This window comes from Typopeltis vanoorti, chromosome 1, assembly GCF_054136105.1.
Source record: "Typopeltis vanoorti isolate ZY-2024b chromosome 1, IOZ_Tvanoo_1.0, whole genome shotgun sequence".
Classification (NCBI taxonomy): Eukaryota; Metazoa; Arthropoda; class Arachnida; order Uropygi; family Thelyphonidae; genus Typopeltis; species Typopeltis vanoorti.
The window spans coordinates 91,523,688-91,544,718 of record NC_143549.1 but is presented as its reverse complement, the minus strand read 5'-3'; the positions used below and the strand labels follow the sequence as shown (position 1 = coordinate 91,544,718).

Genomic DNA, 21,031 nt, shown 5'->3' with positions numbered 1-21,031 from the left:
ATCTGAGAGGCCTGCTTCACCAAAATGGTTATATTTAATGTGTCTTATGTGTTCTTTCTTATATAGGGATTGTACGTCCTGTTTCACCAACGTTCAGTAAGTTAGAGGTGCAGTGGATGCAATAAACTCCAGGATGTGCCAATGGGAGGAGAGGATCCTTAGAGGAGTTGAATATGTTTTTAAGTTTAGTAGGAATATATATGTATGATCGTGGTGTTAATATATAGATATACACCACACACACACACACACACACACACACACACACACACACACACACACACACACACACACACACACACACACACTTGCTGTTGCTCCCAATGTAATTTTACAACCAGTAGATAATATTAATAATAGGACTCTAGCGTTGATGTATATTTTTATTTTTCATTTCTTATTTTATTTTATGTATTTATTTATTTATTTATTTTTTAGTTTTTTTTTTTAGCCAGAGGTCAGGCCAATAATTGTTGTAACAGTTGGTCAGTAACTTTAACAAACCATGTAGATTGTAGTGTAGCTTGGTTTCTGTATATAGTACATATGCTCCAGAAGATGACCTTGATATAAAGGTTGAAACGTTGAAAGTGGATTTTAGTTTATATTAAACTAAAGTTTTACTCAAACACGGTAGTTGTCTCCATAATTTTCCAAAATGTCTCCCTTAATTTCTTTTGTCATCCTTTTGACTGCAAATTGCTTTATCTTCTTCATTCAAGGTATAAATCTGCCATTACTGTCAACAATTTTTTTCTTAAGTATCTCGTATGCACTAATGACTACTCTTTCTTCAAATTCTTTCATCTATCGTACTGCTGCAAGCTGGTTTATAAGTGTAAGATAATCACCTGCTTTTATAATTTCACATTCTCTATATCTCAGGATACTACATGGTTACTCTCATCAAATTTTCTATCTAGTACCCCCTGCCTTACTAACATTTGCATACTCAGTATTCAAAATGCATTCACTTCTAACACTTCATCACTTATTATCCTTCTTGGAATAAAGCCTGTAGTACCTGTATGGAACCAAATCCAGAACTCTCAATCCTCATGTTCCCTCCACCACACACTCTGCCTAAGACAGTTGTCCCTCAAGAAATCCAAAAATTCAGTTCTCTTATTACTGCATGCTTTCTCCTCTGCCCAATTTATATCACTATAGTTGAACTCTCCCAAAATGATCACTCACTTTGCACTTGACAAACTAATTTGCTTAAACATTTCCAGCTCATTACTATCTATATTCATTGGCATGTTGCAAAATCTTACTAAATATCTTATCTTAGATATCAAATCTTATCATGCATCAGCTAAAACACATTCAGCATTAGTGCATTCCTGTCTACTTCAGTTGCATTCCATTCATTCGTGATCTTCCAGAAAGAAATTACTTTTCACTCAGTTATTTATATGGCCATTGTTAATTACTAGGGATGACCTATCCCTGAATTTAAAGGTTATAGTTTTCTTTGAGACATTTCAATTATTTCACTGAAGATATCATATCTGTGGATATCCTCCACAGATGCAATATTTTTCTTAAATCCCTAGCTTTGAAGAAATGTGGTAAAAAGCATATTGCAGTTACTCATCATTTTGTGATGCATTTTAAAGAAAATACAATGTTTAAGGGGGAATAGTAAATTTTTATGTGATACTGAATATGTATTTTAAAACAAAAATATTTGTTGAGAAACTCCATATAGTCCATGGTCTCATTTGCAGTTCAGTATTCCCCCCTCCCCTCTAAACTGAGAAAAATACTTAGAAGTTATGAAATCTAACACTTTTCATCACAATCTCCTCTATATCATGCTGCTTGAGATAATCATCCCTCATTAACTCTATAAATTGCATTTGTTCCCTTATATGCTTTCTGATCTGTTCAGGACCAACCAGAAAGAAAAGGGATAGTTAAAAATCACTCACAATGGCTACTTATCCATTAAACTAAACTAAGCAGCATAATAAATTTAGTTTAATCCTTTATCCAAGTATAAGCAAACAAAGTTTGCACCTGAAGTATCTTCAGGATTGAGGCAACTCTGGTAAAGGTGGACCAAGCTCTCATCACTCCTTGTCTTACTATCTCCCATAATGCAAAGCACATCTCCTTGCAGACATGTATAATGCTATGCATTAAGGAAAGGGCCACTACCCAGACCGGTTTAGAGGTCTTTATTGAGGTACTGTCAGTGTGAGCCAGACCCAGAGGTGGTGAATATCTACCTGTACAAGTTTCCAAAAAGTGTCTCACCATATTATTAAATTACTCTGGATTTAGAGAAAGATGTTGGAAATTTTTTTTTTCCACTTGGTTAGACTATAATAAATTTAGTTTAATCCTTTATCCAAGTGTATGCAAACAAAGTTTGCACCTGAAGTATCTTCAGGACTGAGGCAACTTGTGGTAAAAGTGGACCAAGCTCTCATCAATCCTTGTCTTAGTATCTCCCATGGCAACTCGTATAGGTAAATATGACTTCTCCATTGCTTCCACCTTGGTATCACCACCCCTGGGTCTGGCTCCCACTGACAAGACCTCAATAAAGGTTGAAACCAGTCTAGGTAGTGGCCGTTCCCTTAATGTATAGCATTATACATGTCGCAAGGAGATGTGTTTTGCATTATGGAAGATACTAAGACAAGGAGTGATGAGAGCTTGGTCCACCTTTACCACGAGTTGCCTCAGTCCTGAAGATACTTCAGGTGCAAACTTTGTTTGCTTACGCTTGGATAAAGGATTAAACTAAATTTATTATAGTCTAACCAAATGGAAAAGAAAAACTTCTAATAAACTAAGCAGCCTATACAGTTCACAACAAACTATCTGTGTTGACCTTGGTCTCTACAGCAACTGACCATATATTTTGTCATATTAGCATCCATCTTGCACCAACAGTTTCAAAAACTTGAAGGAACTATACTACTCTCCTCATCCCAGATCATCTCTTCCCTAGCTGGGTTTAATTCCACTATTATCATTAGCAAATACTCTACTGACATATACTATACATATCATATTTTATTTCTACAATGATTTTTCCAAATGTGAACATGTTAATACTATTAACTTTGCATCATTCACAAACAGCTCAATATACTTGACCTAAGCCATTCCTTACATGAGAGATGAATCCAACGACAACAGTCTTATGGTTCCTCACATCACTGTCTTTCTTTTAGATACTGCTCCTCAATATACAACTCTTTGATATCTAATAGATATCTTATTAATGGTAGTATATAGACAGTACTCAATTCAATAACTGATTATGACCTACCTTTTGTAACCCACCATAGCATTATCAGTGAGGGAGGGAGGGATCAAAAGTGCCTGAAATTTGGTTTGGAATTCATTTCTGATATTCCTATTAATAAGGAGGATAAATTGAGTGGCAGTTAAAATAAATGAATCATGAAAATATGAAGGCAATGTGGAGGAAAATGTCAAGAATCAAGAACAGCATACTCATTAGCTGTGTGAGAAGTGTAAGGCACAGGCTAAGGAGGCAATGAGGGTAGTGAGAAAGGAGAAATTGATTGCTGAGATAGAAAATATGTAGTAGTAGAAGAAAGAATGAGTATGGAAGACTGGTTGTTGGATATGATATCCAAGTAACCTCAGCTAAGATATAGCAGAAATGTTCAGAGAATATTTTGTGAATACATGTTAGTTGGGAGCAGCATTGAATGCAAGTGGAAAGGAAGAGGAAACTGACAGTTTATGAATGCAAAGTGTTTGGAATTATAAAGTGACCTTGATACTAATGTCTGTGGGCTGAGATCTTGCCATATATATTAAGGAAATGCACAATAGAATTAATAATGCCACTGACTTGCTTGTTTGGCAACAAGAATAGAGAGGAATGCCAGAAAATGCCCAACTATCAAATTACCATTGTATCAGGGGCGAATGCTGGTCTTGAAATTCACGCTTGGTCTTGTTATCATTCAGGAAGTGAGATGTGGATTGAAGTCTGATTAGCGGAATAATGAATTACTGACCATTTAAAACTATATATTTAGAAATTTATGTACATTTAATCATACAAATACAACATTTATTTTACAAATGATATTCTATCTTTTTCAATTTAGCTACTTGAATACAAATTCTACCCTACAGTTCTTCTTTATGAACTGGTCAATAACCTCATCATAAAAAGTTGGTTGTAACTTAATTTTCCCTAGCAACATGCACACTTGTAAAGGCTGGCTGAAGCTCACTGGCTAGAGCTACTTTGACTGTGTATGGCCTGTATTTAAGACGATGTGAAGGGAGCAGAAATGGCTATGCGCATGCATGAAATCACAGTGCTGCAGCAAGGACCTGGAAGCTCCTACAACCGAGCAAGGCAAGGTAGCTTTGACTAGAAGAGCAAGCATCGGCCTTCGATACACAATGCAAAGCTCAATTATTACTGCGCAAGCTTAAGATGTCTTCTGTCTACAAAAATAAAACTCTAAATGGAATGCTTATAAATGCATGCATTTATTAACATATAAATATTACTTCTTTCTCAATTAATGAGCTTGCACAGCAAGCATGCAGAATTCGTCCCTGCATTGTATGGTACATGGGCACTTGCTGGCATGGTTAGGTTTCCTCTGATTGAATACTATTCCACTAGTACATTGGGGACTTCACATAAGTATTCTCCATTATTGCTGACAGGTGCATCCTTTCATGCTCACAGTTTATCCATATGGTAATTGTCTAGTAGTAAAGATAATGTTCCATATCAAAGGGCTCAGATTGTTTTGAACTGGTTCCAGGAGCATTAAAGATGGGAAGTTGCATGGGAGGTGGTCAAGGGGTGTTTGAAGAAAGCAGTACCAAAATGTATATCCAGAGTCAGAAAGATAAATCAGGTAGGAGTTAGATGAATGAATAGAATCATTAAGCAAGAGTTGCAGATAAAGAAAAAATTGAAGAGGGAATATAAAGAAAAAGGTGATTCAAGCATGTCCATCAGCTATAAAAGGCACAGGCAAGAAGAGTGACCTGTGTGGTAAGGAAGGGCAAAGCTAATTATAAGAGAAAGCTAGCTGATGACGCTAAAAGAAATCGTAAAGAGTTCTTTTGCTATGTGGCAAGTAAAAGGAGGAATTACTATGAATGGATGACTTTAAAAAGTGCTGATGTTGGAGAGGTAACAGAAATTATTATTATTATTACATGACACCTCCAGGGAGTCTCCAAAGACTCGTCAAGGAAGGGCATCTCTACAACTCTCTGTCTCCACCACTCAATCCACCAACTACAATTAACTGCAACTACACCTACATCATCTGCCGTCCACCACCACCACTTACACAGACAATCACAAACATCCATGTCCACAGTGGGATTCGACCCCGCAGCCTTTTGGCTGGAGAGTGGATACGCTAACCATTCGGCCAATCAGGCCAGCAAATAAATCAAATAGTTGAATTACTAAGCATTTTGCAGGAGTGTTCCATTTAGGTGGTGATGTTTCAATGCCAGATGTAACACTGACTGATGGGAGAATAGAAGTTAAGGAAATGGAGGTTCTTAAAATATTGCAGAACCTCAATGCAAACACAACAATATACCAACCTATGCATAATGAGAACATGCAAGGGAATTATCAGCTCCTCTGACCAAGTTGTTTAATTTAAGCCTCAGTACTGGAAAGGTGCCAACAGAGTGGAAAGAGGACAAAATAGTCCCACTACACAAAGGAGATTCCATGACAGAAGTAGCAAATTATAGGCCAATCAGCATCTCAGGAGTGACTAAGGTACTAAAGAAATTGGCAAAAGACAGAATTCAGGACTGGGTAGGTAGGAATATGATACTCTATAAGGGATAACATGGTTTTGTGAAGAGTAGGTCTTGCCTTAGTAATTTGCTTACTTTTTTATAATAAAGTGACAATGGAGTTGGATAAGGGAAGTAGATACTCAATAATATTGCTAGACTTTGCAAAGGCATTTGACGGGATTCCATATAGAGCTAACTGTTGCATAAATTGGAGCAAATAGAGATGGATATGAATCTTGTGATTTGGATCAGAGAGCAGCCAATGGACAGATAGCAAAGAGTGGTTTGTGGCAGAGTCGAGTCCAGGAGAAGGCAGGTAGCCAGTAGTGTAACACAGGGCTCAATGATATAGGAAGTGATTTGACAGGAAATATTCAGTTGCTTGCTGATAATGCTAAACTGGGAAGAACAATGGTAAATAAAGATGATGTAGAGATCCTGCAGGAACACTTAAATAGATTACTTCAAATGAGAGATGAGCATTCTCAACCTGGGCAAAAACTGGGATTTATATAAATGTTAGGAACTGCCAAGCATGAATCAGTGTCTTAAAAAAAGGGCACCCAGTTTATGGCAACTGAGAGATCATATTACACCCTACACTTAAAATTTCTGATGTCATCTTTACTATAAAGGACATTTTGTTACCCTGGTTAAATATAGAGTTAACTTTTTTTTGGATAATATTTATAGAATTCTCTTCCCCCCCCCCCCTTTTTATGTACTTCATTTTCTTTACAGATCAACTTTGAACATAAGCAGTTAAAAAAAAATGTCTAAAACTATGTATCTACAGTTAGGTAAAAAGTATAAATACTTACTTTCCAGGTACTAAAGTAAGGCTATAAAGAAGAAAGAGAAAATCAGTTTTAGAAAATAAGACATTTGTGAACATTTTTTAATATGCAAAATTGAAATCTAGATTACTATCTTTATAGTTAGGAATATGATAATATTACTATTATAAGAAAATTGTATGTGTTTGATTTGCTGCAGCTGTCCTTTGGAACAATTTCCTTTCAAATATACAGTCAACTTGAATGGTAACAAATTTCTAGGGACTAGTTTGGTGATATAGCAGAAGGTTTCCAACAATAAATTTGAGGAAAATTATCCCCCCCCCCCATTCTTCTCTTGCAACAAACTTTCAGAATGTTCTGAGCATTGTGATTTCAATATATCTACAAAAGCCTCTATGTTCCTCCCAATTTTGCATTTTGGTTGAACCGAAATCCTTGATTATATTTTAATTTGATATTGACTAGTATTTCAGTAAAATTATATTCAGAATGTATTTATTTATTAACTCAGTAAATAATTATAATATAAATGATTAGTTTGCATGATTTCAGATATAATTATAATTCAAACGGTAAATTTATCTGAAAATTGAATCTGTGAGGGATGCAATCATTATAATTTTGTTTATCATGACATGGATTAAACAACCTAATGATATGAAATTTGGTTAGGTATTTAAAAATGTCAATTAATATGGAAAAACAAGAGAAAATCATAGTGAAAATACAGGATGAAAATATCTACAGAAACTATTTCATGCACTGAAACGTTTTTTTATGGATGGTAGTGCATATATGTTAAATGTGTTCCTACAGTTGATCAACATTTCCACACGGGTAGAATACACAAATTATTTCAAATAGCACCACAAACACATGATTGGTCATGTGAGTGATCACTTCACTCACCTGACCAATTCTTCCAGGAAAACTTTGATTAAGATACCTCTGGCCTCACAAATGAAGTGTGATAGATCTCTGTCAAGTATAAACCAAGTGTTTCTTCTCCATGCAAAGGGAACAGCACTGAGCACAAGTTTTGTAAAAATAATGCATAAATGTTTGATAAAACATACAATTTGTCAAACAGGACTATATTTTCCCCCCCTATGCTGAAGAAGAATTACTAGTGATGCCCTGATTGAATAACTGTGTGTGTGTGGATTTTGACTGGCCCACATTATTGTTGTAATAATTCAAAATACCATCTCAAGCGAACACTGGCTTGTCAATGAAAAGCACACAAGAGCAAATTATTAGTCCTGTATACACTGTTGTAGAAATCACTAACAAAATACCAATTAGCAATGATGATTATCTCATAAAAGTGCTTGAACCTGCTGGAAATAGTACAAATAAAGACTGATTTTCACAGTATCCTCCATACAACTGTTTGGGAGACAATGTTTGGTGAAACATAAATCCACTACACTTGTCTGTGTATTTCATAGATATCATGCCACTAGAGGCAGTATCTTTTCCTCAGTTTCTGGTATCCTTACATTTCTTCATCTCCTTCATTTCATGGTAGAGAAACTACCCCTGGAAAAGTCCCAAAGGACTAGAATCATCAGATGTTTAAAGAGCACATCAGATTACTTCTTACTCATTAATCATTTGGCCACTGGTGGCACTTCTTGTAAAAGGTATTGCAACTTCCCAGAAGTAGAAGTAGGGTAAAAAAGTTTTACCTTACTAGTCTGGATTTGCATGGGAACATATATAGATACCATTTCATATTTATTACATAAAACTAAATGTCAGATATTTTATAAATATTAGAAATAAAGAGGACTTGAATAGATTGCATGAATGGAGAAGTAAAGTGGAACTGTCATTTCAATGTTGCAAAATGTAAGGTTTTGAGATTTGGTAAGCAATGATGGGATGCAAAGTGTTTCCTTTAAAGTTTCCCCACCAATTGGGGAAACTTTAAAGAAAACACTCTGCAGAAGTTGTGACGATGTCACATAGGATAAAGCAAAAGCAAAAGCAAAAGTGAAAAGCAAAAGCGAATTACGAAAGGAAATTAGCCATGCAAGCTAAAGAGAATCCCAAACAGTTCTTTCAATATTCTGCAAGTAAAAGAAAAACTGTACACGGCAGAATGCCGATGGTAGGAAGGTCACCGAATTAGTCGATATAGTGGAATTACTGAGTGAGCACTTTGCAAGAGTATATCCAGGAGGTGACATTGAAGGAATGAAGGAACCATTAGTTTATATGGGAATTGTGGTGAATGAAGTGGAGGTGAATAGTCTGTTACAGAAAATTAATGTGAATACATCTGTGGGATTGGATGGTATACCAGCACGGGTCTTACGTGAAGCAGCTAAAGAATTGTCATTGCCCTTAACCATATTGTTTAATCTGAGTCTCAGGGTCTGGTTTAGTCCTGAAGGGGTGAAAAAAGAGGGGAAAATAGTTCCACTGCATAAAGGAGGATCCAACTATTGTTGCAAATTACCGACCGATCAGCATATCAGGAGTCATTGTCAAGGTCTTGGAGAAAGTAGTCAAGGGAAAAATACAGGAATGGATTCATGAAAATGAGATACTGTATGGGGCAGCATGGTTTTGTGAAGGGTAGATCATGCCTCAGTAACTTGCTCAGGTTTTATAACAGTGACGACTGAACTGGATAAGAGTAATGGGTTCACAGTGATACTGCTGGACCTCGCTAAGGCCTTTGACAGGATACCACATGGAATTCTAATCCATAAACTGCAACATATGGGAATGGATATAGGGTTGGTGAGATGGACAGGAGGGTGGTTGATGGAGAGATATCAGAGAGTGGTTTATTCAGGAGTAGAATCCACAAGACGACCTGTGACTAGTGGTGTGCCACAAGGATCTGTTCTTGGACCACTGCTGTTTAATTTGTTCATTAACGATATAGGGAAGAATCTGAGAGAACGGTTCATTTGTGTGCTGATGATGCAAAGTTGGGTAGGACAATAGTGAATGTAGAAGATGTCGAAATTTTGCAGGATGGTTTGGATAGATTGGAGGTCTGGGCTAAGGAGAATGGATGTCAATTTAATGTGGCAAAATGTAAGGTTATGCATTTTGGGGTGAAAAGATTAGCAGCAGTATATCACATTGGTGGAACTGTACTCCAGGAGATTGATGAGGCCAGGGATTTGGGAGTGTTGGTGGATAGGGAATTGAAGTTTAGGGGACACATTGCAAAAGTGGCTAAATCAGCTCATCAAATCACTTGGCTTCTGATAAATACTTTAACATGCAGAGACAAACAAGTTGTTGTTGTTCCTCTGTATCGAGCCTTGATAAGACCTCATCTTGACTACAGTGCCCAGTTATGGGCACCAGGGTTTCTTCGTGATGGGGAGGAAGTAGAGAGGATCCAGAGACGAGTGACCAAGATGATAGCAGGTCTGTGGAATGAACCTTATGAGAACAAGTTGAAGATTTGTGGGTTGCAAAAATTGGTTGATAGGCGGAAAAGGGGAGATATGATTGAGACATTCAAATTGCTGAAAGGTTTCTATAGGATTAATTCAGAGGATATTTTTGACTGGTGGTGGGAGGACTAGGGGACATCCATGGAAGCTGGGTAAGAGTGTGGTTAGTAAGGGTGTTAGAGCTAGGTTTTTTACTTTGAAAGAGTGGAATAAGCTGCCAGAGTCTGTTGTGGGTGCTATGACAGTGAATGAGTTCAAGGCAAAGTATGATAGATACTGTGTGAATGTCGTATAGTTGTGATGGATATGATGTTTACAGCCTCCCTTGATGAGTCTAAGGACCTCTTGGAGTCGCCCGTAATAATAATAATAATTGCAATGATGCAGAGGACCTGACATGCAGAAATAGAGAGGTTATGATGCCATTGTATAAGGCCTTGATCAGGCCTCATATGGAGTACTGTGCACAGATTTGGTCGAGTTTTCCTAATGATGAGGATATGTTAGAAAAGGTCCAGAGAACATTCACAAAGGTGGTCAGTCGTGTTTGGAATGTGAAGTACAAGGAGAAATTGAAAAAATGTAAATTGCAAAGCCTCTGAATAGGAGGAGAAACGAGGATATGATTGAGACATATACGCTAGTCAGGGGTTGTTATCAGGTTGACATGGAAGAGATTTTTTCATAGAATGGGAGAGGGGAGTAGAACAAGAGACTATCACTAGAAACTGTATAAGGAGGGTGTGAGGAATAGGTTATCTGCATGAAGAATGGTTGGTTAGTGGAATGCATTGCCTGAGTGTGTTGTGAATGTAGACACACACTGAAGCAGTTTAAAGTACGGTTGGATAAGCACTGTGTGTACCTCCCACGATGGGTCTCCGACTCCATGGAGGTCAGATGTTAATAATAATAATTTAATATCAGATTAAAAATATAATTTAAAAATATGAAAATGCAATTTAAATACTTTTTTATATTTAGTTTTTGTGCAAAACATTGATGATTTGCTACTTTATTTTTTTTAGACAGAAAACAAACACTGAAGACTTGATTGGGTTATTCACTCTTATTAATAATGAATAAATCATTTGTTTTAGTTTCTAATCCATTTTCTTCTATTCTTTTTCAGTTCATGAAAACAGAGTTATAAACCTAAAGTGATTTTGACAAATATTTGGAGAAGAAATAGCAAACAGTGATAGATATAGGATATTAATTATTTGTTAACAAATTATCTCATCATTACAAATACAAGGTTTCCATGCAAACCAATTTATAAATATGCTAGAGTGGAATTCAGTGGAAATCAGAAGTCCATCACTGATTACATAGTTCTGAGTATGTAATCAGTGGAAAGATGTTATATGCGTAAAAGTCAAACAAGGTTCCCAAAATGGAAGTGACCAATACATCCAATGAATAAAACCATTATTGAAAAATCTGAAGATATATAAAAAAAAAAAAGAAAAAGATTAATATTATTATTACATCTCACAAAGAGGATACCTCACTGCCACAATACCAGTTTTGCTACGTTTTAAAACAACTTAAGCATTTGTTTGAGCTCTCCTACCCACAAGTCCAAATCAAAATTTTATTGATGACATGAAACAGTAAGGACTATGATAAAATGTTTTATGCATCTCTTTCCTCTTATCATAGCTTAAAGCAACATACAGGATGGATCCTTCCTTCCAATGGAGTTCCTAAACGAACTCTTGCGGATTTTTATTTAGCTCTAAGAGATATAAAAACCAATTTGGCTTGCTTGCCCTTATCATAATATACAGCAAAGCAACACTTTCTTTGGACCTTCCCTATACCAAGCTGCTCAATCAAACTTTTGCAGATTTTAAAGTTTCCATGTTTAAAACTTAATAAAATTTCTAGTTTTCTTTCAAGATTTAGCAGTGAATCACAACAAATATTAAGTGGAACTGCCCTTCCATCTACAGCATATTACTTGCTTTCATCTATGTAACTAGAACAGAGATGAAAGCAAGTAACCATACACAGAGGAGCTCTTCAGTATAGTTGACACTATACTGAATGAATGAATGAATCAGCTCTCAGCAAATGATGTTCATAGGAGAATAGTGAGTTTGATGTCATCTGCTAGTGAATGCAGTTTTGCTGTTATGAATTTTTGAACTGCTTTTTGTTTGCAAAATTGAGCTAAAATAGCATTTTTGATAAGAGGCTTTAGTTAGGATTTACAATAGTTTCTGTTATTATATTTTAAGGCTTCCATTGAGTTACTGGACTAATCATGGGATTCCTATTCTAACAACAACACAATCATACCTCATTTATTCTCTTGGCCCTTTAATGCAACTTCCAAGGATAGACTCTTCTACCCCATCATCTATTGCAAAATTCTGTATATTTTGTATATCAGTCATGTCTATCTCCTTTCTCCTTTTATTTGCTAAGCTCTAGTTGCTATTTCTCCTCCAACTACAACTCTCAATCTATCCTTATACTCACCATTCCACAATTCTGATGCAGTGTTAATTATTTGGCTCAATCCTCTCCAACAATACTATGTCCTAGATGTTCAGTGACCAAATCCATGCACAATAGTATAGTTGTGACTTAATAAATGCCTTATACAATGAACAAATGCATTCTTATTCATGCTTCTTAATATGGCAGCAATCCTCGAAGTGATTTTGACAACTGATATAATGAATTTCTTTGGCTATTTATCCATTATTACCCCTAGATTCTTCATTTTCTGCACCTTGAGGTATAATTTCATCAATGAATTCCATCTTCCATGGTCAAAGTGCAAAATTTTATATATGGCAATTATAACTTATCTCCACTCATCAGCTCACTAAGCCAACTGATTCAAACAGTCCTGAACTGACATCCCATCAAAATTCCATAGTATTACCTTCCCTATTTTCACATCATTTACAAACTGTTAATATATAAATTAAATAACAGCAGTGCTCTGTGGAATAGTTGTAACCTCCTTTCTGTGGGAAAACATTTGCTGGTAGATAATTTGCAGATATTGATCATAAATTTTAATCCACAAAAATTGCTGTACATCTCTCTTCACTGCAGTTGTTATCCTATTATAAAACGTTTTAACATGAAAATAGTTATAAAGTTTGGCAGTACCAAAGAAACCTGAATGCAATAAAAAAAATGGATTTTTATCTAAACAGATAATATCTACTAAACATTTATGGTAGTTTAGTACACAGTACATTCATCTCGTTTATTCATTGTTATTTTCAATTTTCTTAAATTTCAACTTTCTTGTTTTTAATATTATACTCACCTTATTACTGATGATTTGAAAACCTGCCTTTCAGGTGAACTAGATCTGCTTTTCTTACTGAAAAAAATCAAATTTAATAAAAATATACAAAATTAGTTATTCTCAAAACATCTGTAGTCAAATTACAGCTTTATTGCATCATTACAACATCCAGTAACAGTGATGAGACTGTTCTCTGAGTAATTTTTCTCTCACTCCTGACATGAAAACCAGTCCAAAATTGCTGCTTTTATGCTTTGTCTCATTTGCACATATTCCTAATAATTGCACATTTCCTAATAATTATCAGGAAAGTAATAATACTTTCCTGATATTACCATGAAGAAACAGTTCCTCTGTTTTCAATAACCAGTTTTCAAATCACAGATGTAACTTAGTTGCCAACCTAGTCAGCTGAGAGAACATCTTAACTATCTGCAACAAGATGTTGGTTCAAATCCCACTATGTTTTAGAAATGTCATGAGAACAGAAGATGAATTTCATCACCTGGTAAGACTGACCCCGCTTACTTTCAAAGGTTTGAATAGCTTCCACACAGTCTCATGAGCAAGATTATTGAATTATCTTAACTTTAACATACTCCAGGATTCTCATGTGAAATTCACAAACAAAAGACTACAGATGGAATTCACATTAAAAAAAAAAAAAATCCCAAAAGCACCATAGGACTTTAGTTTATTGATTTATTTTATTATTTTTTTTTTGCAAATAATAGATAATGAATATGTTAAGTATCTCCCAAAAGTATAGTTTTCTCTCTTTGTGTTAACACTAGACTAGGACACTGGATAATCCATATTAATGTCAGATTCTCAGACTTTAAATCTTTTCATCATGTGATGTATTTTTTTTTAAACTAAGCTAGTTTAAACTGCAACTATCTCAAGCTTATTATAGTTTATCAGAATAAAATGTATCAAAGCTATTTTGTTTCCACCTTTCTATTTTAATTCTTATAAATGTTGCTAAGAAACGTTCTCATCCTCTTACCAAAATACACTTCTTCTTTCACTACGCGTTATTCCCACTTCCTATGCAGGGTCCGCGTGTTACTTAGATGAGACTTCTTGTTGTTAGTACCACTCCCAACCGACCTGTCACCTAATCTGCTGCTGGGGGGGGGATATATTTTTTGGCTGTAGAAGCGTATGTTCACGGGGACAGTTTGCCTGCTTGCGGGATGAAAAATGCCAGATAAACTGGCGGAAAAACCCTACTGCCCGCGCTCAAGACTGGCTAACTTGGCTATGCCTGAGGAAGATCCTCAAGTTCCTCATTTCTTCGATGGAAATCGCACCTGGGACACTTCTTCCCCAGGCATATGGTTGCGAACCGCAAAAGCCACTAGGCTAACCGCGCGGATTCTTACCAAAATACACTAGTTTCCATAAATTAAGGAATAAAGAGAAAAATTGCAATAACTTGGGGGGGAGGGAAGCATATGGAAGCCAGGTACATTATGTAAAAATAGTGACACTGAGGCTGGATATCACATACAAATGAGTGGCACTGTCAGTGGTATGAGCAAATGAGACAAAGCATAAAAGCAACAATTTTGGACTGGTTTTCCATTTCAGTTGTGATAGCAAAACTGTTAAATATGGCTGCAAAACATCATTTAACTCATAAATTCAGGTAGTGAACCATTTGTATGATTGGCTAAAGTCAGGCAGAGGTAGCCAGATCATTGCATATGATTCAATCAATTCCAAACAGCATCTGGGAGATAAAGTGACAGAATGTCATAGGCTACATGAGTGACCAATATCTCCAATATTAGCTTGCCAAAACAGGAATGCAATCCTGAATCAGCTGTGATCAGACCGTGCATAAGCTAAAGGAACGTTATTATCTGCTTCCACTGTGCGTAGAAAGCTTCATGAAGGTAGTCTGTATGTCCCTATCCCCATGCCACAGGAGAGAACATTTGAAGTGGGCCAGGCTCTGCATCAACTAGACCCAAGGTAAATGGGGGTTGGAAACCAGGCATGTTCGGAAAGAACCAGGACATGTTAATATCCCTCTGATATCTGTGAAATAGACACCTATGATAAAGGTAGTGTGATAGTTTGGGGAAGCATCTTGTTGGGTGAACTCACTAATCTGTATGTGCTTCCTAGCAGAATCATAAATGCTGCAACCTATAGAGACAAGGTCCTGGACCCCTATGTTCAGTTGCATGCAGGTACATTTATCCTACAAGAAAATAATACCTGTCCTTATCAAGTGAAGCTCATGGAGCAATATCTTCAAGAAGAGGCTATCGTATGTGTGGACTGGCCAGCTAAATCTGCTGACCTTACAACCTACTGAGCATGTCTGGGATGCTCCAGGTAGATGTCGTGCTGCTCTTAAGCCCCCCCCCCCCCCAAAATCTTGAGAGCTTTGCAGGAGTAGTTGTTATTACAAACTGAGCTCCTGGACACCATTATAAACAGTATGAAATAATCTCATTGGCACTCTGACAATTTCTTTTGAAATCTGATTTTTGATGATTGTCTTTACCCATTTGTTACTGAATGAAACTATTTATTTATAAATTTTTGTGAATATTTCTTTCACATTTCATATACTGCATTTCACTAAATTGCATAAAAATTCATGATATAGTTTTTTCAGTCATCGTGATTTTTCTCTTTGTTTTTACGGAAGCCAATGTAATACAGTAACATTTAGCATTAAAAGAATTCCATATTACACACCCTTTTTCTTCTTTGTTTTCTTCCGAATAACGAATAATGTTTTGTTCACTAGTGTATCCAATATCTTCAGGTTTTACCACTGTACATCCACGATAGATCTGACCATCATATCCCAGCAGAGTAACTTCATTTCTGAAATATTGCATATAAGTTAATTTATGGCACATAAGTTAATAACTTAAAATAATTTATTCATTATTCTTTGAAGTTATATTTTTTAAAATTCTCACTAGCATTCATAAATATGAGAGAAAATTAATAACAAATATAATTAGCCAATATGACATGATGTGTATTAGAAATGCAACAGATGGAAAAACAATTACTGGACATGGTTTAGAGCAGTCATGGCAAACCTTTTTACCCAGGTGTGTCAAACATCTTTTTTTTTTTTTTTAAATATTGACGTTGTTTATGTGCCACTTGCATACATGCATTATAAATTTAACTACTTAATCATAGATGGATACTTATACATATCATATTAGGCTATTTATTTAATAGGACATTTTTTTTTTTTCATCAAATTCCTGTCATGTACCCTCAAGGGGTGTACAGGATATGACAGTACTACATGAAAAAAATTACATCATTACTAACTTCCTATCTACAATTTTCCTCCAAATCAGTCTGTTACTTGTCAAGACTCCAACATTATCAGATCTTATATTTCTATCGTCTAAGGCACTTTGTACCGTATCAATCCACCTATATCTTGGTCTTCCTCTGGGTCATTTTCCTGCCAACCTGGCAGAGAACACTTGTTTTGCTAATCTTTCCTCTCCCATTCTATTTAAGTGACCATACCATCTGAGATTAGCTCTGCTAACGCATTCCTGGATGCTGACAATGTCAAGTTCTTTCCTAATATCCTCATTTTTAATATGATATTGCCATTGATGCCATCTGTTCACGCCTCTAATCTTTCTCAGGACTCTCATATCTGTGGTCTCTAGTCTTTGGTCAAGTGTTTTACTTCTGACCCAGCTCTCAGATCCATAAGTTAAAATTGATTTGAACACAGTCTTGTATACAGCTAATTTAGTGTTCCGACTAATTTCTTTCTTATTCCATATGAATTTATTCAATTGACTTCCCATGATACCAGCTTTGCTGATTCTGTTGTCTATTTCTATATTTAGTTTACCATCTTCAGTAAAAATTGTGCCTAAGTAGCTGAAATGTTTTACTTGTTCCACAGGTTCTCCATTCACAACACAGTTGACATTTTCAATGATTCTGCCTATTTTCATTGTCTTTGTCTTTTTATTGCTGACCTTCATACCATATCTATTACAACAGCTATTCAATTTAGTCAGAGAATCTTGCAGACTTGTAGCGGATTTATTTAGAAGTATAACATCATCCGCATAAAGCAAAGAGCTGACATTAACATCTCCAATTTTGATATCAGGTTGAATACCACATTCCTTCATAATGTGATCCATATAGATAATGAATAACAGAGGGGATAATGTACATCCTTGTCTCACACCAGATTTAACATTAAACCATCTTCCTGTACTTCCTTCAATTCTAACTGCTGACTTGCAACTCAAATAAAGACTAAGTATTGCTTGATATAATGCCCCATTGACACCATATAACTGCAGCGTATTGAATAGCTTCTCTCTTGGCACCTTGTCATATGCCTTTTCCAAATCGACAAAACTTAAATACAGATCTTTGTTATATTCCCATGCTTTCTCGACTATTTGTCGTAAAGTGAAGATCTGATCCTGACAGCCTCTATTTGGCCTGAATCCAGCTTGTTCTTCACCAAGCTTTTCTTCCACAATTTTTCTCAACCGTTTCTCAAGTATACTTGCATAGATCTTGCCAGGAACACTCAGTAGGGAAATACCTCTGTAATTCTCACATTCAGTTTTATTTCCCTTTTTATATATGGGTACTATGAGAGCTCTACTCCAATCATCGGGAATTCGTCCCTCTGTCCAGGCTTTCTGAACTATGCAGTGCAGCCACTGTAAGACTCTTATACCACCATACTTCAGCATTTCTGGTCGAATATCATCTACTCCTGCTGCCTTTCCACATTTCAAGCCTTTGATGGCTTTTTCTACTTCAAGTATGGATATGTATTCCTGACTGCATGCCTGGTCAGTGTTTTTTACCACTGTGCTGTCATCACTGCTTGTTTCATTTAGCAGTTTTTCAAAGTAATTACTCCATACTTCAAGGATATCTTTTTCTCCTGTTTTCATTTCACCTTTATCATCTCTAATTCCTTTTACAGCACTCTTTCTTCCATTCCTAAGCTTCTTCAACAACCTCCAGAATATTTTGCCACCTTCTTGATATTTATTTTCTATATTCTTGCCAAAGTCCTCCCATGACTTTTGTTTAGCTAGTTTTACACACTGTTTAGCTTTCTTACATTTGTCTCTGTATTCTGTAAGAGTAAAAGCTGACTTATTTGCCAGGAACTTTTGATATGCTTTCTTCTTTTCCTTCACTGCCTCTTTGACTTTCTGTGTCCACCAGGGAGTTCTAATTTTTTTATCCTTGCACACAACCTCACCACATGCCTCTCTGGCAGAATCAATCAATGTTTCCTTCAGAGTTTGCCACTGAATCTCCAAGGTTTGATTCCTGTTCTCAAACTCTTTCATTTTCTTTTCAATAATATTTCTGTATTTTAGTCTACAGTTCACATCTGAGAGCTGCTCAACTTTTATTCGCTTTAAAACTTTCTTACATGTTATTCTTTTCAATATGAAATTCAATTTTATCCTGCTCAAGACTAAATAGTGATCACTTCCAATTTCAAATCCTCTGTACACTCTGGTGTCCTGCACCAGGGAGAAAACATCACTATCAACAATAACATAGTCAATGAGACTTTTCTTATTCCTAGCCTCTTCTCTCCATGTGAATTTGTGCACATTTTTATGTTGGAACATGGTGTTAGTAATAACCAGTCCATGTCCTGAGCAGAAATCCAACAGATATTTGCCATTATTATTAGCTTTGCTCTTTTCTCCAAATTTTCCCAAAATATTTTTGTATGTCTCACAATCATTTCCTACTCTACTATTTAGATCCCCAACAAGGACCAACTTTTCCTTTTTCATTGTGTCAGTTGCTTTTTCTAAAGCCTCAAAAAATTCCTCCACTTCTACCTTAGTAGAACCTTCTGTGGGACCATAGGCACAAATAAGTCTCATTGTCCAGTTCCCCATTCTCATATTTGCCCACATTACTCTACTTGAGACTGACTGCCATTCAAGAAGATTAGCCTCGTATTTTGTGTTGAATACTATGGCTACTCCTTCTTTTCCTTGATTGTCATTGCCTGAATATAACATTTTGTATTTATTGCTCAGAAAGATCTCACCAGTTTTGGTCTTTTTTGTTTCAGTCACCCCTATTATGTCGATCTGGTACTTATCTAATTCCTCAGCTAGCTCCATTTCTTTGCCATTCAGGCTTCTTACGTTGATAGTACCGATCTTTAACTCTGGTGATGTTGAGTTGGGGTTTGTTTTCAGATTTGTTCCAGTAGCTGACTTTTCGCTGTTCGCCCTGGTTCCCTGGCGAAAACAACGGGGGCCTTGTTTAACCGGGCGACGCCCCAGCCGGCATGAAATTTTGTCATGTTGTACCATCATTTTTTATTTTGGTTTAACCAATAAGAATACAATTTGGTCGGCTAAATCCCAAATTGCCAGCCCATCCTCGTTCGTTCAGTATCAAAGTAGATACCCAACAGGGTGCACCACGAGAAGGTGAGGATTGGACATTAGGTCAGAAGCCCTGGTCGGTTCTCCGCATTCCTTTAAAGGCTATGTGGAGGTCTCCTCTCAGTTATACAGCTTTGACCCTTAAGCACCCCTTAATAGGACATTGATATACAATCTATGAATTCATATTATACAATTAATTTAATAAACTGAAATTATTGAACTTAGTTTTTTCATCAGAATACCAATATGTTTCAACATCCAAGGTGTGTCACCTGAAACCCTCAAGTGTGTCAGTTCTGACACACGTGTCATAGGTTCACCATCACTGGTCTAGAGACTAGTGGTGTGTGTTGTGGGGGAGGGATCAGTTTTGGGACTATTGTTATTCAATTTGTTTTTTTAACAATACTTGGATGGGTTTAATTGGTGATATGCAACTGTTTGCAGATGATGCAACATTGGGGAAAGCAATGCAGAGTCAAGCAGATGTTATGGCCATAACATCTGCTTGACTTGAATAGATTGCATGAAAGGGCAGATAAGTGGAACTATAAGTTCAATGTTGCAAAGTGTAAAGTTTTGAAACTTGGTAAGCAATGATGAGACACAAAGTATACACTTGGTAGGGAAACTTTAAAGGAGGTAGATATGAGAGATCTGTGAGTGGTGGTGGTGGACAGGGACCTGAAATTCAGGGACCACATTGCACAAGTTGTGAAGACATCACATCGGATAATGGTAATGATGCGGAGGACCCTGACATGCAGAAATAAAGAAGTTATGATGCCATGAAGGCTTTGATCAGGCTTCATATAGATTATTGTGCACAGATTTGGTCAAGTTTTCCTAGTGATGACGATATGTTAGAAAGGATCCAGAGAACATTCACAAAGGTGGTTAGTGGTGTTTGGAATATGGAGTATGAGGAGAAATTGAGAGAATGTAAATTGCAATGCCTCTGAATAGGAGGAGAAGTGAGGATATGATTGAGACATATAAGCTAGTCAGGGGTTGTTATTAAGTTGAAAAGGAAGAGATTTTTCATAGAATGGGAAGGGAAGGGAAGGGTAGAACAATAGGCCATCTTTGGAAACTATATAAGAAAAGTGTGAGCAGATGAGTGAGGAGTGGATTTTTTGCATTGAAAGTGGTTGGTGAGTGGAATGCATTACTTGAGTGTGTTGTGAAAGTAGACACATTGAATCAGTTTAAGGCATGGTTGAATAAGCTTTGTGTGCAATAGTGTGTGTGTCATGATGAGTCTCTGATTCCATGGAAGTCAGATGTTAATAATAA

General features: G+C 36.3%; 1 protein-coding gene across 3 annotated transcripts in view; it reads right to left on the bottom strand.

The window, feature by feature from the left end:
- LOC150110203 (uncharacterized) overlaps positions 1–21,031 on the bottom strand; it is a 194,395-nt gene that overhangs the window by 13,528 nt on the left and 159,836 nt on the right. For all 3 annotated transcript variants that reach the window (XM_090392192.1, XM_090392185.1, XM_090392198.1), the window contains 3 exons: positions 16,029–16,160; positions 13,326–13,382; positions 6,621–6,641 (listed from right to left, as the gene is read on the bottom strand). In XM_090392192.1, the coding sequence (XP_090248318.1) occupies positions 6,621–6,641; positions 13,326–13,382; positions 16,029–16,160 (210 nt within the window). The remainder of the gene's footprint in view (positions 1–6,620; positions 6,642–13,325; positions 13,383–16,028; positions 16,161–21,031) is intronic.